This window comes from Hippoglossus stenolepis, chromosome 14 (genome assembly GCF_022539355.2).
Source record: "Hippoglossus stenolepis isolate QCI-W04-F060 chromosome 14, HSTE1.2, whole genome shotgun sequence".
Lineage (NCBI taxonomy): Eukaryota > Metazoa > Chordata > Actinopteri > Pleuronectiformes > Pleuronectidae > Hippoglossus > Hippoglossus stenolepis.
Genome location: NC_061496.1, coordinates 18,406,180 through 18,425,086, shown reverse-complemented (window position 1 = coordinate 18,425,086; position 18,907 = coordinate 18,406,180). Strand labels below are relative to the sequence as shown.

The 18,907-nt window shown below is 37.7% G+C and overlaps 1 protein-coding gene across 1 annotated transcript; it reads left to right on the top strand.

Moving 5' to 3' along the window:
- Positions 1-6,674: 6,674 nt before the first annotated feature.
- Positions 6,675-16,435, top strand: LOC124854710 (serine protease 53-like). The gene is made up of 11 exons (XM_047342989.1): positions 6,675-6,762; positions 6,914-7,067; positions 8,195-8,324; positions 8,450-8,704; positions 8,813-8,963; positions 13,105-13,121; positions 13,806-13,893; positions 14,045-14,198; positions 15,357-15,486; positions 15,612-15,866; positions 15,976-16,435. The coding sequence occupies exons 1-11, from the start codon at positions 6,678-6,680 to the stop codon at positions 16,126-16,128; spliced, it is 1,572 nt and encodes a 523-aa protein (XP_047198945.1). The 5' UTR covers positions 6,675-6,677; the 3' UTR covers positions 16,129-16,435.
- Positions 16,436-18,907: the final 2,472 nt, after the last annotated feature.

Here is an 18,907-nt window from a genome sequence, read left to right as displayed (position 1 = left end):
TACTGGACATTACGAAGAACTGACCAATGTAACTATCAGTGGAGCTCTATATGTTACTACATTGATGGTTTCTAAATGGTGATGTGTAAAGAGACGATGCGTTAAGGTTAAATTTAACAACTAGGGTTGTTAACAGTTCTTACAATACATGACACAAAAGTGTGAGGCTGGAGCGGAGGTGGATTTATGATTGAAAAAGGGAAACACTAAAATCACGTACCACCATATGAGCAGATTATTGAATAAACAAAGTTCTGTCGATTAAATAATAATAAAAACATTAATGTGCTATAGTTTTTATCTAGTCTTTGAAAAGCACTGCAATACACTGCATATGGCAACTGACTGAAAGTACTACAGCCTAATGATGGACGATAAGTGGGGCAAATGACAAGAAGAAGTCACATGCATCCTGATTTCTAAATGGTAGACTCATGGGTTGTTACAACACTGACTGTCTTTTTTTTCTTCCCCTCACGGTGCATTTTGTGTCATTCCACTGAAACCACGTTAACTGGGCGCCCACCACTCGCCGCAGAACTAACTCATATCCATTCATAGACAGCTTGTCTCACTGTGGACTGGTGACTATCTTCCAGTTGCTTCCAGTGACTTGTATCTAATTCCAAGCTTTTTTGAATTGGAATTTTTTGAATTATTCTTTATTGAAAGTCTTTTTTGAATGATGTGGAGATGAAAAGAAGTACTAGATTTTTTTGTGTTATTACTCAGAAGAGATTGTGGTATTTTTTTCATTACTGTAACCTGATGAAGCTCTGACCACAGATTATACACATTTATACATATATGTGAACTACAAAGGTTCACTTATGATATTTTGCCACTGTAGGAACCACTGGAAAATCTCCACTGCATGTTTCCATGCTTTGAGGCTCTTCCTCATGTGCCCTTGATATTTGCACATTTTTTCATCAAAATGTTCATCCATACATTTCACCGGGTGACTCCTTCGCACACATTTCATGCCTGTTTGTTAAACAGCCACAGTATCCTCAGTCAGTGAGAATACTTGATTCACACATGATTATAATCAACGTCACTAAGTGGCATGTCCCACTGGGGTCAGGAGAAACACAGAGGTTGAGTCATAATGTTTCTTCAGATCGCTCACTGTTAATGGTTAAATGACCATGAGTAAAGAATTTGTGTCATAAATGTGACTGTAAGATTCAAGTTTGGAGCTTGAGACTGTGGTTTCTGTTGCTAATTGGGTTTTGGTGTACAGCATCACACTGTCAAAACCAACAACAGCTCAAAGGTCATATTTAAACAGTAGATTCATAACCAAGGATTTTTATCTTTCAGTTCAATTCATCAAATAGCCCTCAGTAGAGCACATGCCCCGGCCAAACAGTCCCCTTAAAATGTAATTATTGGTATGATATCCTCTTTTTTTTTTTTATCCATTGCCATGAATTATTTACTGGGAAAATGATGAAAGTGTTGAAAAAAAAAGTGCAGAAGAACCACAAGCTTTGAATTCACTGCAACAAAGGCAATACTGCATGACCACTAATTTCTTCACTGACCACATGTACCTATTACTGTAATGCACTGTTGCAGAGAGGATATGGCTAAAGAAGTCGAGATGAAGAAAAGGAAAACCACAGGGACACTTCTTGAGCACACTGCTGTATATAAAGGTTAACTTAGGGTTAATCTGCTACCGGCACAATGCATGCTTACAGAAGGTTCTGCTGTTTCACCCTCTGACATGTCTTAGACAAAATGATGAGATGGCCAAAACAAATTTTTACTCTGTGTCATACAGGCTTGAACTTTACTTCTGTTTACTCTGTAAGCACCAGGGAGTGAAATCATACAGGGCAAAAATGCCCCGGATAACTTAAAGGAATAGTTCACAGATAAAAACATTATAAATCATTATTTACTCACCATAATGTCTGGGCTCACACACCCTTTTATTTCCTGACTAGACCTCTTTCTTACCTTCTGTTAATTTATTTTGTCCTTTTGTTTTCTGTTTATGTTCTATATCTTCATCCTCAGTCTGGTTTTATATACTGTTCTTGTATTGACAACTGGACATCTGTATTAGCCAGTCTTCTATTCTAAATAAAGAAAGAAAAACATTCTTATGTGATATTCACAAATGTTTTTCAGGGTAAGTTTGATGAAGAATATATATTTAAATTTAATTTTGCACTGAAAAGGCTCTGCTCTCTACAGAACAGATCCAACTGCTCATGTAAAGAATATGAAAGATGGATTTCTAATGTCCTACTGAAAAACAACACAGATATGAGATAGAGATTTGTTTTGCTGCTTTAACTAACATGCAATTACCAATAAGTGTGTATGTTTGATTGCATGGTTATATTTGTATAAAGTATCCCATTTTTTGGATTATGGTCACATAAATCAACCAAAAAACCAAGCTTGCCTGTTAGCTGTTCATTAATAATGAAAGGACTTTTTTAAGCATTTGTTTCATAACTGTGAGAGCACTGATGATCACATGCGATACTGTGGTTTCTGTGGTTCATCTACTTTGTCACAGAGTTCAAATAAATTCTTTAGTGAGCTTTGTCAAGCAGTATCAAGCTGGAGTTGTGGGTGGGTCTTGGAATCCAGCTGTCCTAAATGAAGAAGGCTCCTTTGATGACATAGAAAACTCATCTGATGAATCGTCTGAAGAAGAAACTCAAACCCAGTCCAATAGACTGAGTCAAAGTGGGTCTTACTGGAACGAGCACCCCTCCACTGAATACTTAGAATATTAAATTACGAAATAAATTGATTTCAAAGATAAAGCAAAGAAATACTCAGCCATGCACGAAATAACATAGGAAATGAATACGGGTCATTGTTGACCCATGTTGTGCATTAGAAGGGATTTCCATAGCTTGTGTATCAAAGGGTTAAATGTGCTTACTCCTATACATGTGCCACATTAGGCCTCTGTTCAGCTGCGAGGGATTTCCTTACCTGAGAAACTTGTTTAGCAAAAGTCTTATTTCGGTCCCAAAAATGTACCACTACACGATATTTTTATGCCTCTGCGCTGGCGACAACCAGTGGCCGAAGGCATTATGTCTTCGGGTTGTCCGTCCCATTACCGTGAACGTGATATCGCAAGAACGTGAATTTCCTCAAATTTAGTACAAATATTCACTTGGACTCAAGGACGAACTGATTCGATTCAGTGGTTATAGTTCAAGGTCACGGTGGCTTCAGAAAAAATGTTTTTGACCTCTTGAATGTAATATCTCAACTTTGATCAGTTGTACTTTGACTCAAAGATTATCTGATTAGTTGTCAAATGTAAAGGTTACAGTGACCTTGTAGAAACTGCACTGGTTGGCGGAGGCCTACAACAGCAGTGTGGTGATTCTAGTTTCTACAGTGAATCTCTCGCTTATCCTATTTTACTTGCCTCTACCGTAGATGCGTTTTAACATAAAATAAACTTTTTAACTTACAAGTCATCAAATGAATCTATAATAAAAAGGGAGAGTGCTGTGTAGCTGGAGAGGGTTCCACAAGATGTCCTTGTAAAGTTGTTGATGAGCTGAGAGTGGTAGATATGCCAATGATTGTGGTGGCAAACAGACTGGAGCGGCAGGAGCCCCGGATGTAAGTCCTCATAAATTGCCGGCTGCTGAATCTGTCAATCGTGCGATCTGCACCGCAGATCAATTTTTTTCTTCGAGTGAACGCCTTGTGAAAGGGTGTTTTTGTAAAGAGATTACACAGTTCCACTTGAGGTCACCATATCTTTGCTGGTCAGCTCCCAGCAGAAGTAATTAAGTGAGAGGCGATTTACCTGTGAGGGTCGACCAATCACAGTAGACAAAAAAAAAACGTAAATTAATACCTATTTGCTGGAAATAAAAGTGGGAGTGTCTGGGGCGCAGAGAGCCTGTGGAAAATCCACAACAACCAATTAAAGAGCAGTCTCAGGTTCCGTGGTTGCCAAAAGTTTAAGGACCCACATTCACATCCATTTTGCCGCGCCCCACACCAGGAAGTATATGTATTTAGACAGAAATTAACCAAATACAATTTGAAAATAATTTCTATGGAAGGCTCTCAGGTGCTTACGGTCTACCAGGTGCATTGTACGAGTAAAGTATTATTATCAAATTAAAATATGTCTTACATATTTAAAAGGGTTTTGTCTCAGAGTGTTGGAGGGCACGGCACCCCACCCTGTATTAACAAGCCACCACTGGTAGGTGGATATGACACAAACAAAGGATTCTGCCAGGTGCTTCCTGTCCTTCCATAAAAAAGACAAAAAGCAACACTACGCAACTTTTTTACCTTAGAATAACCTTAGCAGCTTCAAAATTAGATTGATGGTACAGACACATGGAATATGGAGAATAGTGGCACTCCTCTCCTTGAATGCTTTTTCTTGCTTTATAAAGCTTTGGTTATCTCCGATGAGAAAAGCGTAACCAACTGATAGTTGCAGTTTAAATTGCCAGAATCAGGCCCAGCAACAGAACTAATGCTGAACTGTAGATCAGTTCAAACACTTAGAAGTCAGTAAAAATGTGGTTATCTTTGGTATTCAGCAAAGAATATGAAAAATTCCAAACAGAGTTTAGTGTATTTGTTAAAGTGGCATCTCCTCTGGTTCAGGAAGCCGGGGGGCATGGGTAATATCCACTGTTTCAGCTCATGAGTGGGTTAACGCAGTCAGAGATCCAGTCAACAGAATGTTTTTACCCTATTTGAGGAAACGTACTCAGCATATGTGGCATTTGGGCTCGAGTAGGATTTAAACCCCATAGACCAGGGGTATTCAACTAAAATGTAAAGAGGTCCAGTTAGAGAAAATTTCTTGAAGCAAAGGTCCGGAAGATCATAATGTTTAACTATTTAGTGTGATATATATATTTAAGTAGCCTAGTAGTTGTATCAACATCTGCATGTACTAAATACCTGACTGTCAAATCAAATGAATTCAGTACGATTCAAAAACTTTGACATAGAACGTAACAAAGAACTGAACATATATGTATGATTGCAGATATGTATAATGTTCTCTCATTAACTAAATAAAAGTAGGGCTGCATTTCAAAATAAGAGAAAATAATTAAAAAGTGAAAATTGTGCATGTTCAAATAAAGGGCTTAACTTCAGAAAAATTAAATATAGGGAGCAAAAGCTTGAATTTCCCTTTTTCTGTTTCACATCTTGACTCAAAAGTCTCAACCAATTTTACAGATAATAAATCTCAATACATCTCAACAATTGAACAGTTTTAGAATCACTTTCTTCCCCTCTTATATCCCACTCCCCCACTTTGTTCGTCTGTTTCTCTCCCTTTCTCCGTCTCACTCCTCTGTTTCTCTCCCTTTCTCCGTCTCACTCCTCTGTTTCTCTCCCTTTCTCCGTCTCACTCCTCTGTTTCTCTCCTTTTCTCCGTCTCACTCCTCTGTTTCTCTCCTTTCCGTCTCACTCCTCTGTTTCTCTCCCTTTCTCCGATTCATTTGAGGGTTAGGGTTAGAGTCCTTATCCATTTTTTTCCTTTTCTTCTTTTTTTTTGTGCATGTATTGTTGTTATTTCTATTCATTTTAATTCATGAGTGTGTATGCATGTGCTTGTATGTGTGTTTATACAATCTAATAATTTGTTTTTCATGCATTTTCTTTATTTCCTTTCTTCCCTTCCTTCTGATTAATTAATGTTGCCTGAGGGGAAATATGTTTGTGTCTAAGTCACTCTTTCAGTGTTTGTTGCAAAATACCTTAAAACATTGTCTTAATTTGTTTCCTATGATAACATTCTTCAGATCACAAGTCAATAAAAAATGTAATAGTTTTTCCTGTGTTTACTTGAGCCCAATACAAATTCAACAGCGTTAAAATGCTGTTCTTTCCTGATTCACATCATATTCAACAAGAACATTCATCAAAGTTTAATACAGTTTTTCTGTTGAATTTAATAAAGATGTACTTTCTGTTTCCAACAGATGAGTTCAGTTTCAGGCCGTGGTATGTTGCATGACTCAAAACCACATTCCTTCTTCAAAACTGTTTTTTAAACACAAGTAATGTAACCTTGTAGAAAAGAGGAAACTGATGTAACCATCATTAATTAAGCAATAACAAAGGCCATATTTGTCTGATAAATTTCCATTCATCTTAAGTGTTGAACTTTGCTGAAAAAGAGTATGAACTTCAACTCATCACTGTCACCAATTGCTGTAGTTTCTAAAGTAAAGATTTACAATAACATATTTTTCTATCATTTTAAAAAGTTGCAATGCTTCATTAGACCAAAATTATTAAAGTAGATATATTTGTATTTTTTCCCACTGTAGCATATTGTAGTAAATTATGGTTATTAATGTTACTGTTGATAATAGAAGTGAGTTGCACAAGATAGTTTGAACGAGCAGCTTGACATGATGTGATGGCGGATGTGGAGGAGCAACAGTGGCGTCCATCCGCTCCACACTAATATGCAAGTTCAACTTTAATTGCCTAAATGGCTGAGCCATAGAAGTAATAGTGCCTGAGAGGAGGAACAACTCTGTGCTTTGTCAGCGATTAAGGCCATTTGGCTTTGAGGAACCTCAATTATGAAACTCTGTTTGGAAAATAAACACATGCATGTTAGTACATTCACTGAAGCAATAAAGACCACAAAATAAGCAAGAGGTTTTCTTCTCCAGAAAATGTATAAAACCAAGAGCGGAAGGCAGATCAGAGGAGGGACCATGGCGATCAGTTTCCTACTCCTGCTGGTCTTTGTCCTAAATGGTGAGCTACACCTTCTTAATGATAAAATTCAAAATCAAACAAGCAGCAATTTTTTCTTTCTGGTTTCTGTATATGGTAAAAAAAATTGAAAAGCTACATATGAATTAAGTTGGATTATGATAATTGAATAATGATGCATTTTGTGTTTCAGGAGCTGATGGTTCTCATATTGTTGGCGGTAGAGATGCCGCCCCCCACTCACGCCCCTACATGGCTTCGCTGCAAGTCCGAGGTCGCCATAACTGTGGGGGAGCGCTGGTGAGAGAAGACTTTGTGCTCACGGCAGCTCATTGTAAGATTCGTGGGTAAGCTCAAAAACATACTTCTTACAACAACAACAACCATAACAAATACCTTCGGATTTTGAATCATTTTAAAGTGACGTATTTTCCACAACTTCATAATGACAATCTCTGTCTGAATTTGAGATTCTCTGAGGAAACAAAGAATCACAATCGGGCCGAGTATGTCTGCACATACAAGGATATTGACTCTGGTATTAAATTGCTCTCAGTGCACTTACTTAGAAATAGACATACAGCGAGGGACCAGGACACCAAAAAACTAGGTTAGGTTAAAGAATGGTACAAAAATATTTAGTTATCATTGTATTTATAATACAGTATTAAATTAATATATGATTATAGTGGTGGCAGGTTTGGACTAGTGGAATGAAATGAATAATAAATACTGTGTAAAGACGAAGACAGGGTATAGATATATACATTGTACTCTATACATTTTTAACAATAATGTACAGCGAGCAGGATATATACTGACAGTGATGATGACGTCATGCAAAAACTGTGCATATTCTGACTTGCACGGAAATTAGTCTGTTGTGGATTTCCTGTTGAACCACTGAACACAAAGAATAAGAATGACCTCATGACAAAAGCAATTAACAAAAGCAAATCAAATTTATCCAAACTAATATATTCGTACCAAAATTGTAAGTATTCTTTAAGTCGAGGGGAAGCGAAAATGCCGTCAGCTGAGAACAGAAAGACTCTTCCACAAACTCTCTGACAGACCACGTGTGTGTCACATGTTTGAGACAAGATTAGATAAAACACAGTAGACCGAGACCCCAATCTTTATCTCTGGTCTTCTAACCCAACGTTAGAATGTCTCAACATGTCCACTGAAGCGGAGTCCAAACATATCCTTTTTATGGAAGTAAAGGACAAGTTAAGGAATTTGAACCTTATATCTATATTTCATCACACATGACAAGGATTTGTCCTCAAGAACTTCTGAGAAAGGTTTAATTAATGATAAAATAACCATCTAAATCTCAAAGTTAATCTAGTTAGTCAGTGTTCATTCTCAGCATCACGCATCTGAACACAGACGTGGATAATGATTTCTGTGTATTTGCAGCCTTGACATCATATCTAATGTCTAGTCTTCATTAAATTGTGATTCCTAGAACATACACAGTTGTGCTCGGCGTTGATTCCCTGTCAGCTAACGAGAGTACAAAGCAGGAATTCAGAGCTGTCAGATCCATTCCCCATCCCGGGTATGAGAACCATGCAAATGACATCATGCTCCTGAAGGTGAGGACAGTTTCAACTGTTGTCTACAGCACTTTCACATTTTCAGTATTGTCTCTAGCTTGCACAAAATCCATAAAACCAGATGTATTTTCTGTATTTCTCAATCATCAATCCCCTCATCTCAGCTGAACGGCAGAGCACAACTGAGTGCAGCAGTGCAGCTGATCTCTCTGAAAACAGGCAGGGTGGCAACAGGAAGTCGCTGCCTCACAGCCGGCTGGGGGGACATAGGGGATGACGGAACCAAACCCAACACGCTTCAGGAAGTCAACGTAACCACGCTGTCACTGCAGACATGTCGTAGGAGATGGGGATCGGTTCCCATCACTAGATCAATGGTTTGCAGTGAAGGAGAGAGAGGTTTTCAAGGCCCCTGCAGGGTGAGAAAGTAAACGGGCTGGTCATTGATCAAGCATAACTGAACACAGGAAAAAAAAGTATTTTTAAACACACCTACTGTTAAGTGACATGTATGTTTTCTCTTCAAGGGGGATTCAGGTGGCCCTCTGGTGTGTGATGGAGCTGCAGCAGGCGTGGTCTCCTTCTCTGGCCAGCGATGCGGAAACCCCAAGACCCCTAATGTCTACACAAATGTATCGTGCTTCAGGGCCTGGATTAGGAAAGTGTTAAAAAGGAATTAGGCAAATCAGATTAACTGATAATTTGCCGGTGTGGATGATGGGGTTGTATTCTTCAAGACAAAGCAAACGTGTGGTGCTACGTTGTTTAATATCTGTGCAGTGCTGTGGTTTTGTTTTTCAGTTGGCACTTTTTGTTTTGAAATGGGTCACGCAAAATTCTTTACATCATACATTTTCAAAGTATACCAAACTGAACACGGAAATAAAGTTAGCATGAAAGTGTTGTGTAAATTACATTGCACACATTTCTGTATTGTTTTAAAAATGAATAAAGCCATGAAATCTGTTGTCAGCTCTGGAAAAATAATGTTTGATGGTTCAAAGTTTTGTTCAGTGTCGATAATGTCGATAATTTTATCGTTATCAGCTGGGACCAGGTATGACAGCCTATAAAACATCAGTAAATGCAGACGTTCACATTTACAAACGCTCATGAAAATGAACTGAAAATGCTTTTTTAAAGATGCACAAGCGTGGGTCTGAGTTTACATTTAATGATCAGTGCTTAGGTTCTGCAGCAGTATTTGTATCAGTTGATTCAAATGCTGTCAGTAGAGTGTGTATACCTCCACCAAGGCTCAACCGTCCCCTTATAAAACCACATTTAAGTTTGCTAGATCCAGATTTGTATTTGGATCTGCACCAAATCGTACACACTCGTAAATATCAGTCCCGAAACGTGACTGATTTTTCTCATCAGGATCCATAATAATTATCTCAAAAATCAACTATAATGTTGAAAAACACAACTTTATACAGAAATGAACTGGATCCACAGCCTGATGCAGATGAAAACATAAACTGTTTGGCAGAAGTAGCAATATTTTGTATTATGCACTAGCACCGGTGCTAGAGTCTTATCTATATATTCTACATGCTGAGATTGATTTATTTTAACATTTGTTTTATTAATTCCACCATTGGTTTAATTTATATGAATGTTGATTTTATATTTACTTATTTATTTTTTAAGGGCTCAGATTTTACTTCTGTGCTTCTTGCTCAAGGATGTATTTTTTGAATAGTGGTGGGATGTAACAAAAGTACATTTTCTTTATGTATCTCTGTTTAGTCGATTTATTTTCAGGTACCTTTCACATTTACTTTACTACATATATCAGCAAGTATCTGTACTTTCTACTTCCCTACATTTCAAAAAAACATTGCATTTAAGTTCAATTCATGTATTTCTTTTATATTTTGGAAAGTAATCAATAATAATAGTGGAATTAGTCCATTGATCCAATCAGAGCAGCAGCTCTCACCGAGGCCACCGCTGAGACACAGTCACTAAATAATATGACAATGTAAATATTCTCAGTAGAAACATCCGCAACATTCTTTGTTAATATGGCAGAGTCAGTACCATTCTTGTCTTAAACAGAATACCGTTATACAGTTAAAGATGTAATAGATTAATCTAGTAACCTATTCCCGAATTCAAGTAGACCATTGCATTCAGAATAGGCTACTCTCTACAAGTACTTTTACTACTTTAAGTATATTAAAACCAAGTAATTACTTACTTTTGGTCAAGTAGAAAATGTATTTTTGCTTTAACTTAGTAAGATTTTTGTCTGTTTATTTGTACTTTTGCTTGAGAAAGACGTTTAAGTACTTTCTCCACCCGTCTGTTTTCTTCTTGTCTGTGTTAGAAGTCTTCAAATGAATCTATAATAAAAAGGGAGAGTGCTGTGTAGCTGGAGAGGGTTCCACAAGATGTCCTATTAAAGTTGTTGATGAGCTGAGAGTGGTAGATATGCCAATGATTGTGGTGGCAAACAGACTGGAGCGGCAGGAGCCCCGGATGTAAGTCCTCATAAATTGCCGGCTGCTGAATCTGTCAATCGGGCGATCTGCACCGAGATCAATTTTTTTCTTCGAGTGAACGCCTTGTGAAAGGGTGTTTTTGTAAAGAGATTACACAGTTCCACTTGAGGTCACCATATCTTTGCTGGTCAGCTCCCAGCAGAAGTAATTAAGTGAGAGGCGATTTACCTGAGAGGGTCGACCAATCACAGTAGACAAAAAAAAACGTAAATTAATACCTATTTGCTGGAAATAAAAGTGGGAGTGTCTGGGGCGCAGAGAGCCTGTGGAAAATCCACAACAACCAATTAAAGAGCAGTCTCAGGTTCCGTGGTTGCCAAAAGTTTAAGGACCCACATTCACATCCATTTTGCCGCGCCCCACACCAGGAAGTATATGTATTTAGACAGAAATTAACCAAATACAATTTGAAAATAATTTCTATGGAAGGCTCTCAGGTGCTTACGGTCTACCAGGTGCATTGTACGAGTAAAGTATTATTATCAAATTAAAATATGTCTTACATATTTAAAAAGGGGTTTCGTCTCAGAGTGTTGGAGGGCACGGCACCCCCACCCTGTATTAACAAGCCACCACTGGTAGGTGGATATGACACAAACAAAGGATTCTGCCAGGTGCTTCCTGTCCTTCCATAAAAAAGACAAAAAGCAACACTACGCAACTTTTTTACCTTTGAATAACCTTAGCAACTTCAAAATTAGATTGATGGTACAGACACATGGAATATGGAGAATAGTGGCACTCCTCTCCTTGAATGCTTTTTCTTGCTTTATAAAGCTTTGGTTATCTCCGATGAGAAAAGCGTAACCAACTGATAGTTGCAGTTTAAATTGCCAGAATCAGGCCCAGCAACAGAACTAATGCTGAACTGTAGATCAGTTCAAACACTTAGAAGTCAGTAAAAATGTGGTTATCTTTGGTATTCAGCAAAGAATATGAAAAATTCCAAACAGAGTTTAGTGTATTTGTTAAAGTGGCATCTCCTCTGGTTCAGGAAGCCGGGGGGCATGGGTAATATCCACTGTTTCAGCTCATGAGTGGGTTAACGCAGTCAGAGATCCAGTCAACAGAATGTTTTTACCCTATTTGAGGAAACGTACTCAGCATATGTGGCATTTGGGCTCGAGTAGGATTTAAACCCCATAGACCAGGGGTATTCAACTAAAATGTAAAGAGGTCCAGTTAGAGAAAATGTCTTGAAGCAAAGGTCCGGAAGATCATAATGTTTAACTATTTAGTGTGATATATATATTTAAGTAGCCTAGTAGTTGTATCAACATCTGCATGTACTAAATACCTGACTGTCAAATCAAATGAATTCAGTACGATTCAAAAACTTTGACATAGAACGTAACAAAGAACTGAACATATATGTATGATTGCAGATATGTATAATGTTCTCTCATTAACTAAATAAAAGTAGGGCTGCATTTCAAAATAAGAGAAAATAATTAAAATGTGAAAATTGTGCATGTTCAAATAAAGGGCTTAACTTCAGAAAAATTAAATATAGGGAGCAAAAGCTTGAATTTCCCTTTTTCTGTTTCACATCTTGACTCAAAAGTCTCAACCAATTTTACAGATAATAAATCTCAATACATCTCAACAATTGAACAGTTTTAGAATCACTTTCTTCCCCTCTTATATCCCACTCCCCCACTTTGTTCGTCTGTTTCTCTCCCTTTCTCCGTCTCACTCCTCTGTTTCTCTCCCTTTCTCCGTCTCACTCCTCTGTTTCTCTCCTTTTCTCCGTCTCACTCCTCTGTTTCTCTCCTTTTCTCCATCTCACTCCTCTGTTTCTCTCCCTTTCTCCGATTCATTTGAGGGTTAGGGTTAGAGTCCTTATCCATTTTTTTCCTTTTCTTCTTTTTTTTTTGTGCATGTATTGTTGTTATTTCTATTCATTTTAATTCATGAGTGTGTATGCATGTGCTTGTATGTGTGTTTATACAATCAAATAATTGGTTTTTCATGCATTTTCTTTATTTCCTTTCTTCCCTTCCTTCTGATTAATTAATGTTGCCTGAGGGGAAATATGTTTGTGTCTAAGTCACTCTTTCAGTGTTTGTTGCAAAATACCTTAAAACATTGTCTTAATTTGTTTCCTATGATAACATTCTTCAGATCACAAGTCAATAAAAAATGTAATAGTTTTTCCTGTGTTTACTTGAGCCCAATACAAATTCAACAGCGTTAAAATGCTGTTCTTTCCTGATTCACATCATATTCAACAAGAACATTCATCAAAGTTTACTACAGTTTTTCTGTTGAATTTAATAAAGATGTACTTTCTGTTTCCAACAGATGAGTTCAGTTTCAGGCCGTGGTATGTTGCATGACTCAAAACCACATTCCTTCTTCAAAACTGTTTTTTAAACACAAGTAATGTAACCTTGTAGAAAAGAGGAAACTGATGTAACCGTCATTAATTAAGCAATAACAAAGGCCATATTTGTCTGATAAATTTCCATTCATCTTAAGTGTTGAACTTTGCTGAAAAAGAGTATGAACTTCAACTCATCACTGTCACCAATTGCTGTAGTTTCTAAAGTAAAGATTTACAATAACATATTTTTCTATCATTTTAAAAAGTTGCAATGCTTCATTAGACCAAAATTATTAAAGTAGATATATTTGTATTTTTTCCCACTGTAGCATATTGTAGTAAATTATGGTTATTAATGTTACTGTTGATAATAGAAGTGAGTTGCACAAGATAGTTTGAACGAGCAGCTTGACATGATGTGATGGCGGATGTGGAGGAGCAACAGTGGCGTCCATCCGCTCCACACTAATATGCAAGTTCAACTTTAATTGCCTAAATGGCTGAGCCATAGAAGTAATAGTGCCTGAGAGGAGGAACAACTCTGTGCTTGTTCAGGCGATTAAGGCCATTTGGCTTTGAGGAACCTCAATTATGAAACTCTGTTTGGAAAATAAACACATGCATGTTAGCACATTCACTGAAGCAATAAAGACCACAAAATATGCAAGAGGTTTTCTTCTCCAGAAAATGTATAAAACCAAGAGCGGAAGGCAGATCAGAGGAGGGACCATGGCGATCAGTTTCCTACTCCTGCTGGTCTTTGTCCTAAATGGTGAGCTACACCTTCTTAATGATAAAATTCAAAATCAAACAAGCAGCAATTTTTTCTTTCTGGTTTCTGTATATGAAAAAAAAAAATGAAAAGCTACATATGATTTAAGTTGGATTATGATAATTGAATAATGATGCATTTTGTGTTTCAGGAGCTGATGGTTCTCATATTGTTGGCGGTAGAGATGCCGCCCCCCACTCACGCCCCTACATGGCTTCGCTGCAAGTCCGAGGTCGCCATAACTGTGGGGGAGCGCTGGTGAGACAAGACTTTGTGCTCACGGCAGCTCATTGTAAGATTCGTGGGTAAGCTCAAAAGCGTACTTCTTACAACAACAACAACAACCATAACAGATACCTTCGGATTTTGAATCATTTTAAAGTGACGTATTTTCCACAACTTCATAATGACAATCTCTGTCTGAATTTGAGATTCTCTGAGGAAACAAAGAATCACAATCGGGCCGAGTATGTCTGCACATACAAGGATATTGACTCTGGTATTAAATTGCTCTGAGTGCACTTACTTAGAAATAGACATACAGCGAGGGACCAGGACACCAAAAAACTTGGTTAGGTTAAAGAATGGTACAAAAATATTTAGATATAATTATACTCTATTTAGTTATCATTGTATTTATAATACAGTATTAAATTAATATATGATTATAGTGGTGGCTGGTTTGGACTAGTGGAATGAAATGAATAATAAATACTGTATAAAGACAAAGACAGGGTATAGATATATACATTGTACTCTATACATTTTTAACAATAATGTACAGCGAGCAGGATATATACTGACAGTGATGATGACGTCATGCAAAAACTGTGCATATTCTGACTTGCACGGAAATTAGTCTGTTGTGGATTTCCTTTTGAAGCACCGAACACAAAGAGTAAGAATGACCTCATAAACTGCTGGTTTGACAATTAACAAAAGCAAATCAAATTTATCCAAACTAATATATTCGTACCAAAATTGTAAGTATTCTTTAAGTCGAGGGGAAGCGAAAATGCCGTCAGCTGAGAACAGAAAGACTCTTCCACAAACTCTCTGACAGACCACATGTGTGTCACATGTTTGAGACAAGATTAGATAAAACACAGTAGACCGAGACCCCAATCTTTATCTCTGGTCTTCTAACCCAACGTTAGAATGTCTCAACATGTCCACTGAAGCGGAGTCCAAACATATCCTTTTTATGGAAGTAAAGGACAAGTTAAGGAATTTGAACCTTATATCTATATTTCATCACACATGACAAGGATTTGTCCTCAAGAACTTCTGAGAAAGGTTTAATTAATGATAAAATAACCATCTAAATCTCAAAGTTAATCTAGTTAGTCAGTGTTCATTCTCAGCATCACGCATCTGAACACAGACGTGGATAATGATTTCTGTGTATTTGCAGCCTTGACATCATATCTAATGTCTAGTCTTCATTAAATTGTGATTCCTAGAACATACACAGTTGTGCTCGGCGTTGATTCCCTGTCAGCTAACGAGAGTACAAAGCAGGAATTCAGAGCTGTCAGATCCTTTCCCCATCCCGGGTATGAGAACCATGCAAATGACATCATGCTCCTGAAGGTGAGGACAGTTTCAACTGTTGTCTACAGCACTTTCACATTTTCAGTATTGTCTCTAGCTTGCACAAAAACCATAAAACCAGATGTATTTTCTGTATTTCTCAATCATCAATCCCCTCATCTCAGCTGAACGGCAGGGCACAACTGAGTGCAGCAGTGCAGCTGATCTCTCTGAAAACAGGCAGGGTGAAAAAAGGAAGTCGCTGCCTCACAGCCGGCTGGGGGTACATAGCGGATGACGGAACCGAACCCAACACGCTTCAGGAAGTCAACGTAACCACGCTGTCACGGTGGACATGTCGTAGGAGATGGGGATCGGTTCCCATCACTAGATCAATGGTTTGCAGTGAAGGAGAGAGAGGTTTTCAAGGCTTCTGCACGGTGAGAATAATAAACGGGCTGGACATTGATCAAGCAAAACTGCACAAAGGAAAAAAAAGTATTTTTAAACACACCTACTGTTAAGTGACATGTATCTTTTCTCTTCAAGGGGGATTCAGGTGGCCCTCTGGTGTGTGATGGAGCTGCAGCAGGCGTGGTCTCCTTCTCTGGTAAGCAATGCGGAAACCCCAAGACCCCTGATGTCTACACAAGTGTATCCTGCTTCAGGGCCTGGATTAGGAAAGTGTTAAAAAGGAATTAGGCAAATCAGATTAACTGATAATTTGCCGGTGTGGATGATGGGGTTGTATTCTTCAAGACAAAGCAAACGTGTGGTGCTACGTTGTTTAATATCTGTGCAGTGCTGTGGTTTTGTTTTTCAGTTGGCACTTTTTGTTTTGAAATGGGTCACGCAAAATTCTTTACATCATACATTTTCAAAGTATACCAAACTGAACACGGAAATAAAGTTAGCATGAAAGTGTTGTGTAAATTACATTGCACACATTTCTGTATTGTTTTAAAAATGAATAAAGCCATGAAATCTGTTGTCAGCTCTGTAAAAATAATGTTTGATGGTTCAAAGTTTTGTTCAGTGTCGATAATGTCGATAATTTTATCGTTATCAGCTGGGACCAGGTATGACAGCCTATAAAACATCAGTAAATGCAGACGTTCACATTTACAAACGCTCATGAAAATGAACTGAAAATGCTTTTTTAAAGATGCACAAGCGTGGGTCTGAGTTTACATTTAATGATCAGTGCTTAGGTTCTGCAGCAGTATTTGTATCAGTTGATTCAAATGCTGTCAGTAGAGTGTGTATACCTCCACCAAGGCTCAACCGTCCCTTTATAAAACCACATTTAAGTTCGCTAGATCCAGATTTGTATTTGGATCTGCACCAAATCGTACACACTCGTAAATATCAGTCCCGAAACGTGACTGATTTTTCTCATCAGGATCCATAATAATTATCTCAGAAATCAACTATAATGTTGAAAAACACAACTTTATACAGAAATGAACTGGATCCACAGCCTGATGCAGATGAAAACATAAACTGTTTGGCAGAAGTAGCAATATTTTGTATTATGCACTAGCACCGGTGCTAGAGTCTTATCTATATATTCTACATGCTGAGATTGATTTATTTTAACATTTGTTTTATTAATTCCACCATTGGTTTAATTTATATGAATGTTGATTTTATATTTACTTATTTATTTTTTAAGGGCTCAGATTTTACTTCTGTGCTTCTTGCTCAAGGATGTATTTTTTGAATAGTGGTGGGATGTAACAAAAGTACATTTTCTTTATGTATCTGTGTTTAGTCGATTTATTTTCAGGTACCTTTCACATTTACTTTACTACATATATCAGCAAGTATCTGTACTTTCTACTTCCCTACATTTCAAAAAAACATTGCATTTAAGTTCAATTCATGTATTTCTTTTATATTTTGGAAAGTAATCAATAATAATAGTGGAATTAGTCCATTGATCCAATCAGAGCAGCAGCTCTCACCGAGGCCACCGCTGAGACACAGTCACTAAATAATATGACAATGTAAATATTCTCAGTAGAAACATCTGCAACATTCTTTGTTAATATGACAGAGTCAGTACCATTCTTGTCTTAAACAGAATACCGTTATACAGTTAAAGATGTAATAGATTAATCTAGTAACCTATTCCCGAATTCAAGTAGACCATTGCATTCGGAATAGGCTACTCTCTACAAGTACTTTTACTACTTTAAGTATTTTAAAACCAAGTACTTACTTACTTTTGGTCAAGTAGAAAATGTATTTTTGCTTTAACTTAGTAAGATTTTTGTCTGTTTATTTGTACTTTTGCTTGAGAAAGACGTTTAAGTACTTTCTCCACCCGTCTGTTTTCTTCTTGTCTGTGTTAGAAGTCTTCAAATGAATCTATAATAAAAAGGGAGAGTGCTGTGTAGCTGGAGAGGGTTCCACAGGATGTCCTATTAAAGTTGTTGATGAGCTGAGAGTGGTAGATATGCCAATGATTGTGGTGGCAAACAGACTGGAGCGGCAGGAGCCCCGGATGTAAGTCCTCATAAATTGCCGGCTGCTGAATCTGTCAATCGTGCGATCTGCACCGAGATCAATTTTTTTCTTCGAGTGAACGCCTTGTGAAAGGGTGTTTTTGTAAAGAGATTACACAGTTCCACTTGAGGTCACCATATCTTTGCTGGTCAGCTCCCAGCAGAAGTAATTAAGTGAGAGGCGATTTACCTGTGAGGGTCGACCAATCACAGTAGACAAAAAAACGTAAATTAATACCTATTTGCTGGAAATAAAAGTGGGAGTGTCTGGGGCGCAGAGAGCCTCTGGAAAATCCACAACAACCAATTAAAGAGCAGTCTCAGGTTCCGTGGTTGCCAAAAGTTTAAGGACCCACATTCACATCCATTTTGCCGCGCCCCACACCAGGAAGTATATGTATTTAGACAGAAAGTAAACAAATACAATTTGAAAATAATTTCTATGGAAGGCTCTCAGGTGCTTACGGTCTACCAGGTGCAATGTACAAGTAAAGTATTATTATCTAATTAAAATATGTGTTACAAATTTAAAAAGGGGTTTCGTCTCAGAATGTTGGAGCAACAGAACTAATGCTGAACTGTAGATCAGTTCAAACACTTAGAAGTCAGTAAAAATGTGGTTATCTTTGGTATTCAGCAAAGAATATGAAAAATTCCAAACAGAGTTTGGTGTATTTGTTAAAGTGGCATCTCCTCTGGTTCAGGAAGCCGGGGGGCATGGGTAATATCCACTGTTTCAGCTCATGAGTGGGTTAACGCAGTCAGAGATCCAGTCAACAGAATGTTTTTACCCTATTTGAGGAAACGTACTCAGCATATGTGGCTGCAGAGGGCGCTGCTGCTAAGTAAAAGTAACATGGTGTTGCTTTAAGATACATGTATCTCCTCTCCACAAATGTTGTGATGAGTCTTTAACTGAAAATGTAAAATAAAGAAACATGGTGAATGGTCTGTATTGTTATAGCCCTTTT

Coding starts and splice junctions, on each gene's coding strand:
- LOC124854710 (XM_047342989.1), top strand. CDS start 6,678: ATGTATAAAACCAAGAGCGGAAGGCAGATCAGAGGAGGGACCATGGCG. Junction 8,325..8,449: donor ATGACATCATGCTCCTGAAG/GTGAGGACAGTT, acceptor CCCTCATCTCAG/CTGAACGGCAGAGCACAACT. Junction 13,894..14,044: donor GCTGGTCTTTGTCCTAAATG/GTGAGCTACACC, acceptor TTTGTGTTTCAG/GAGCTGATGGTTCTCATATT.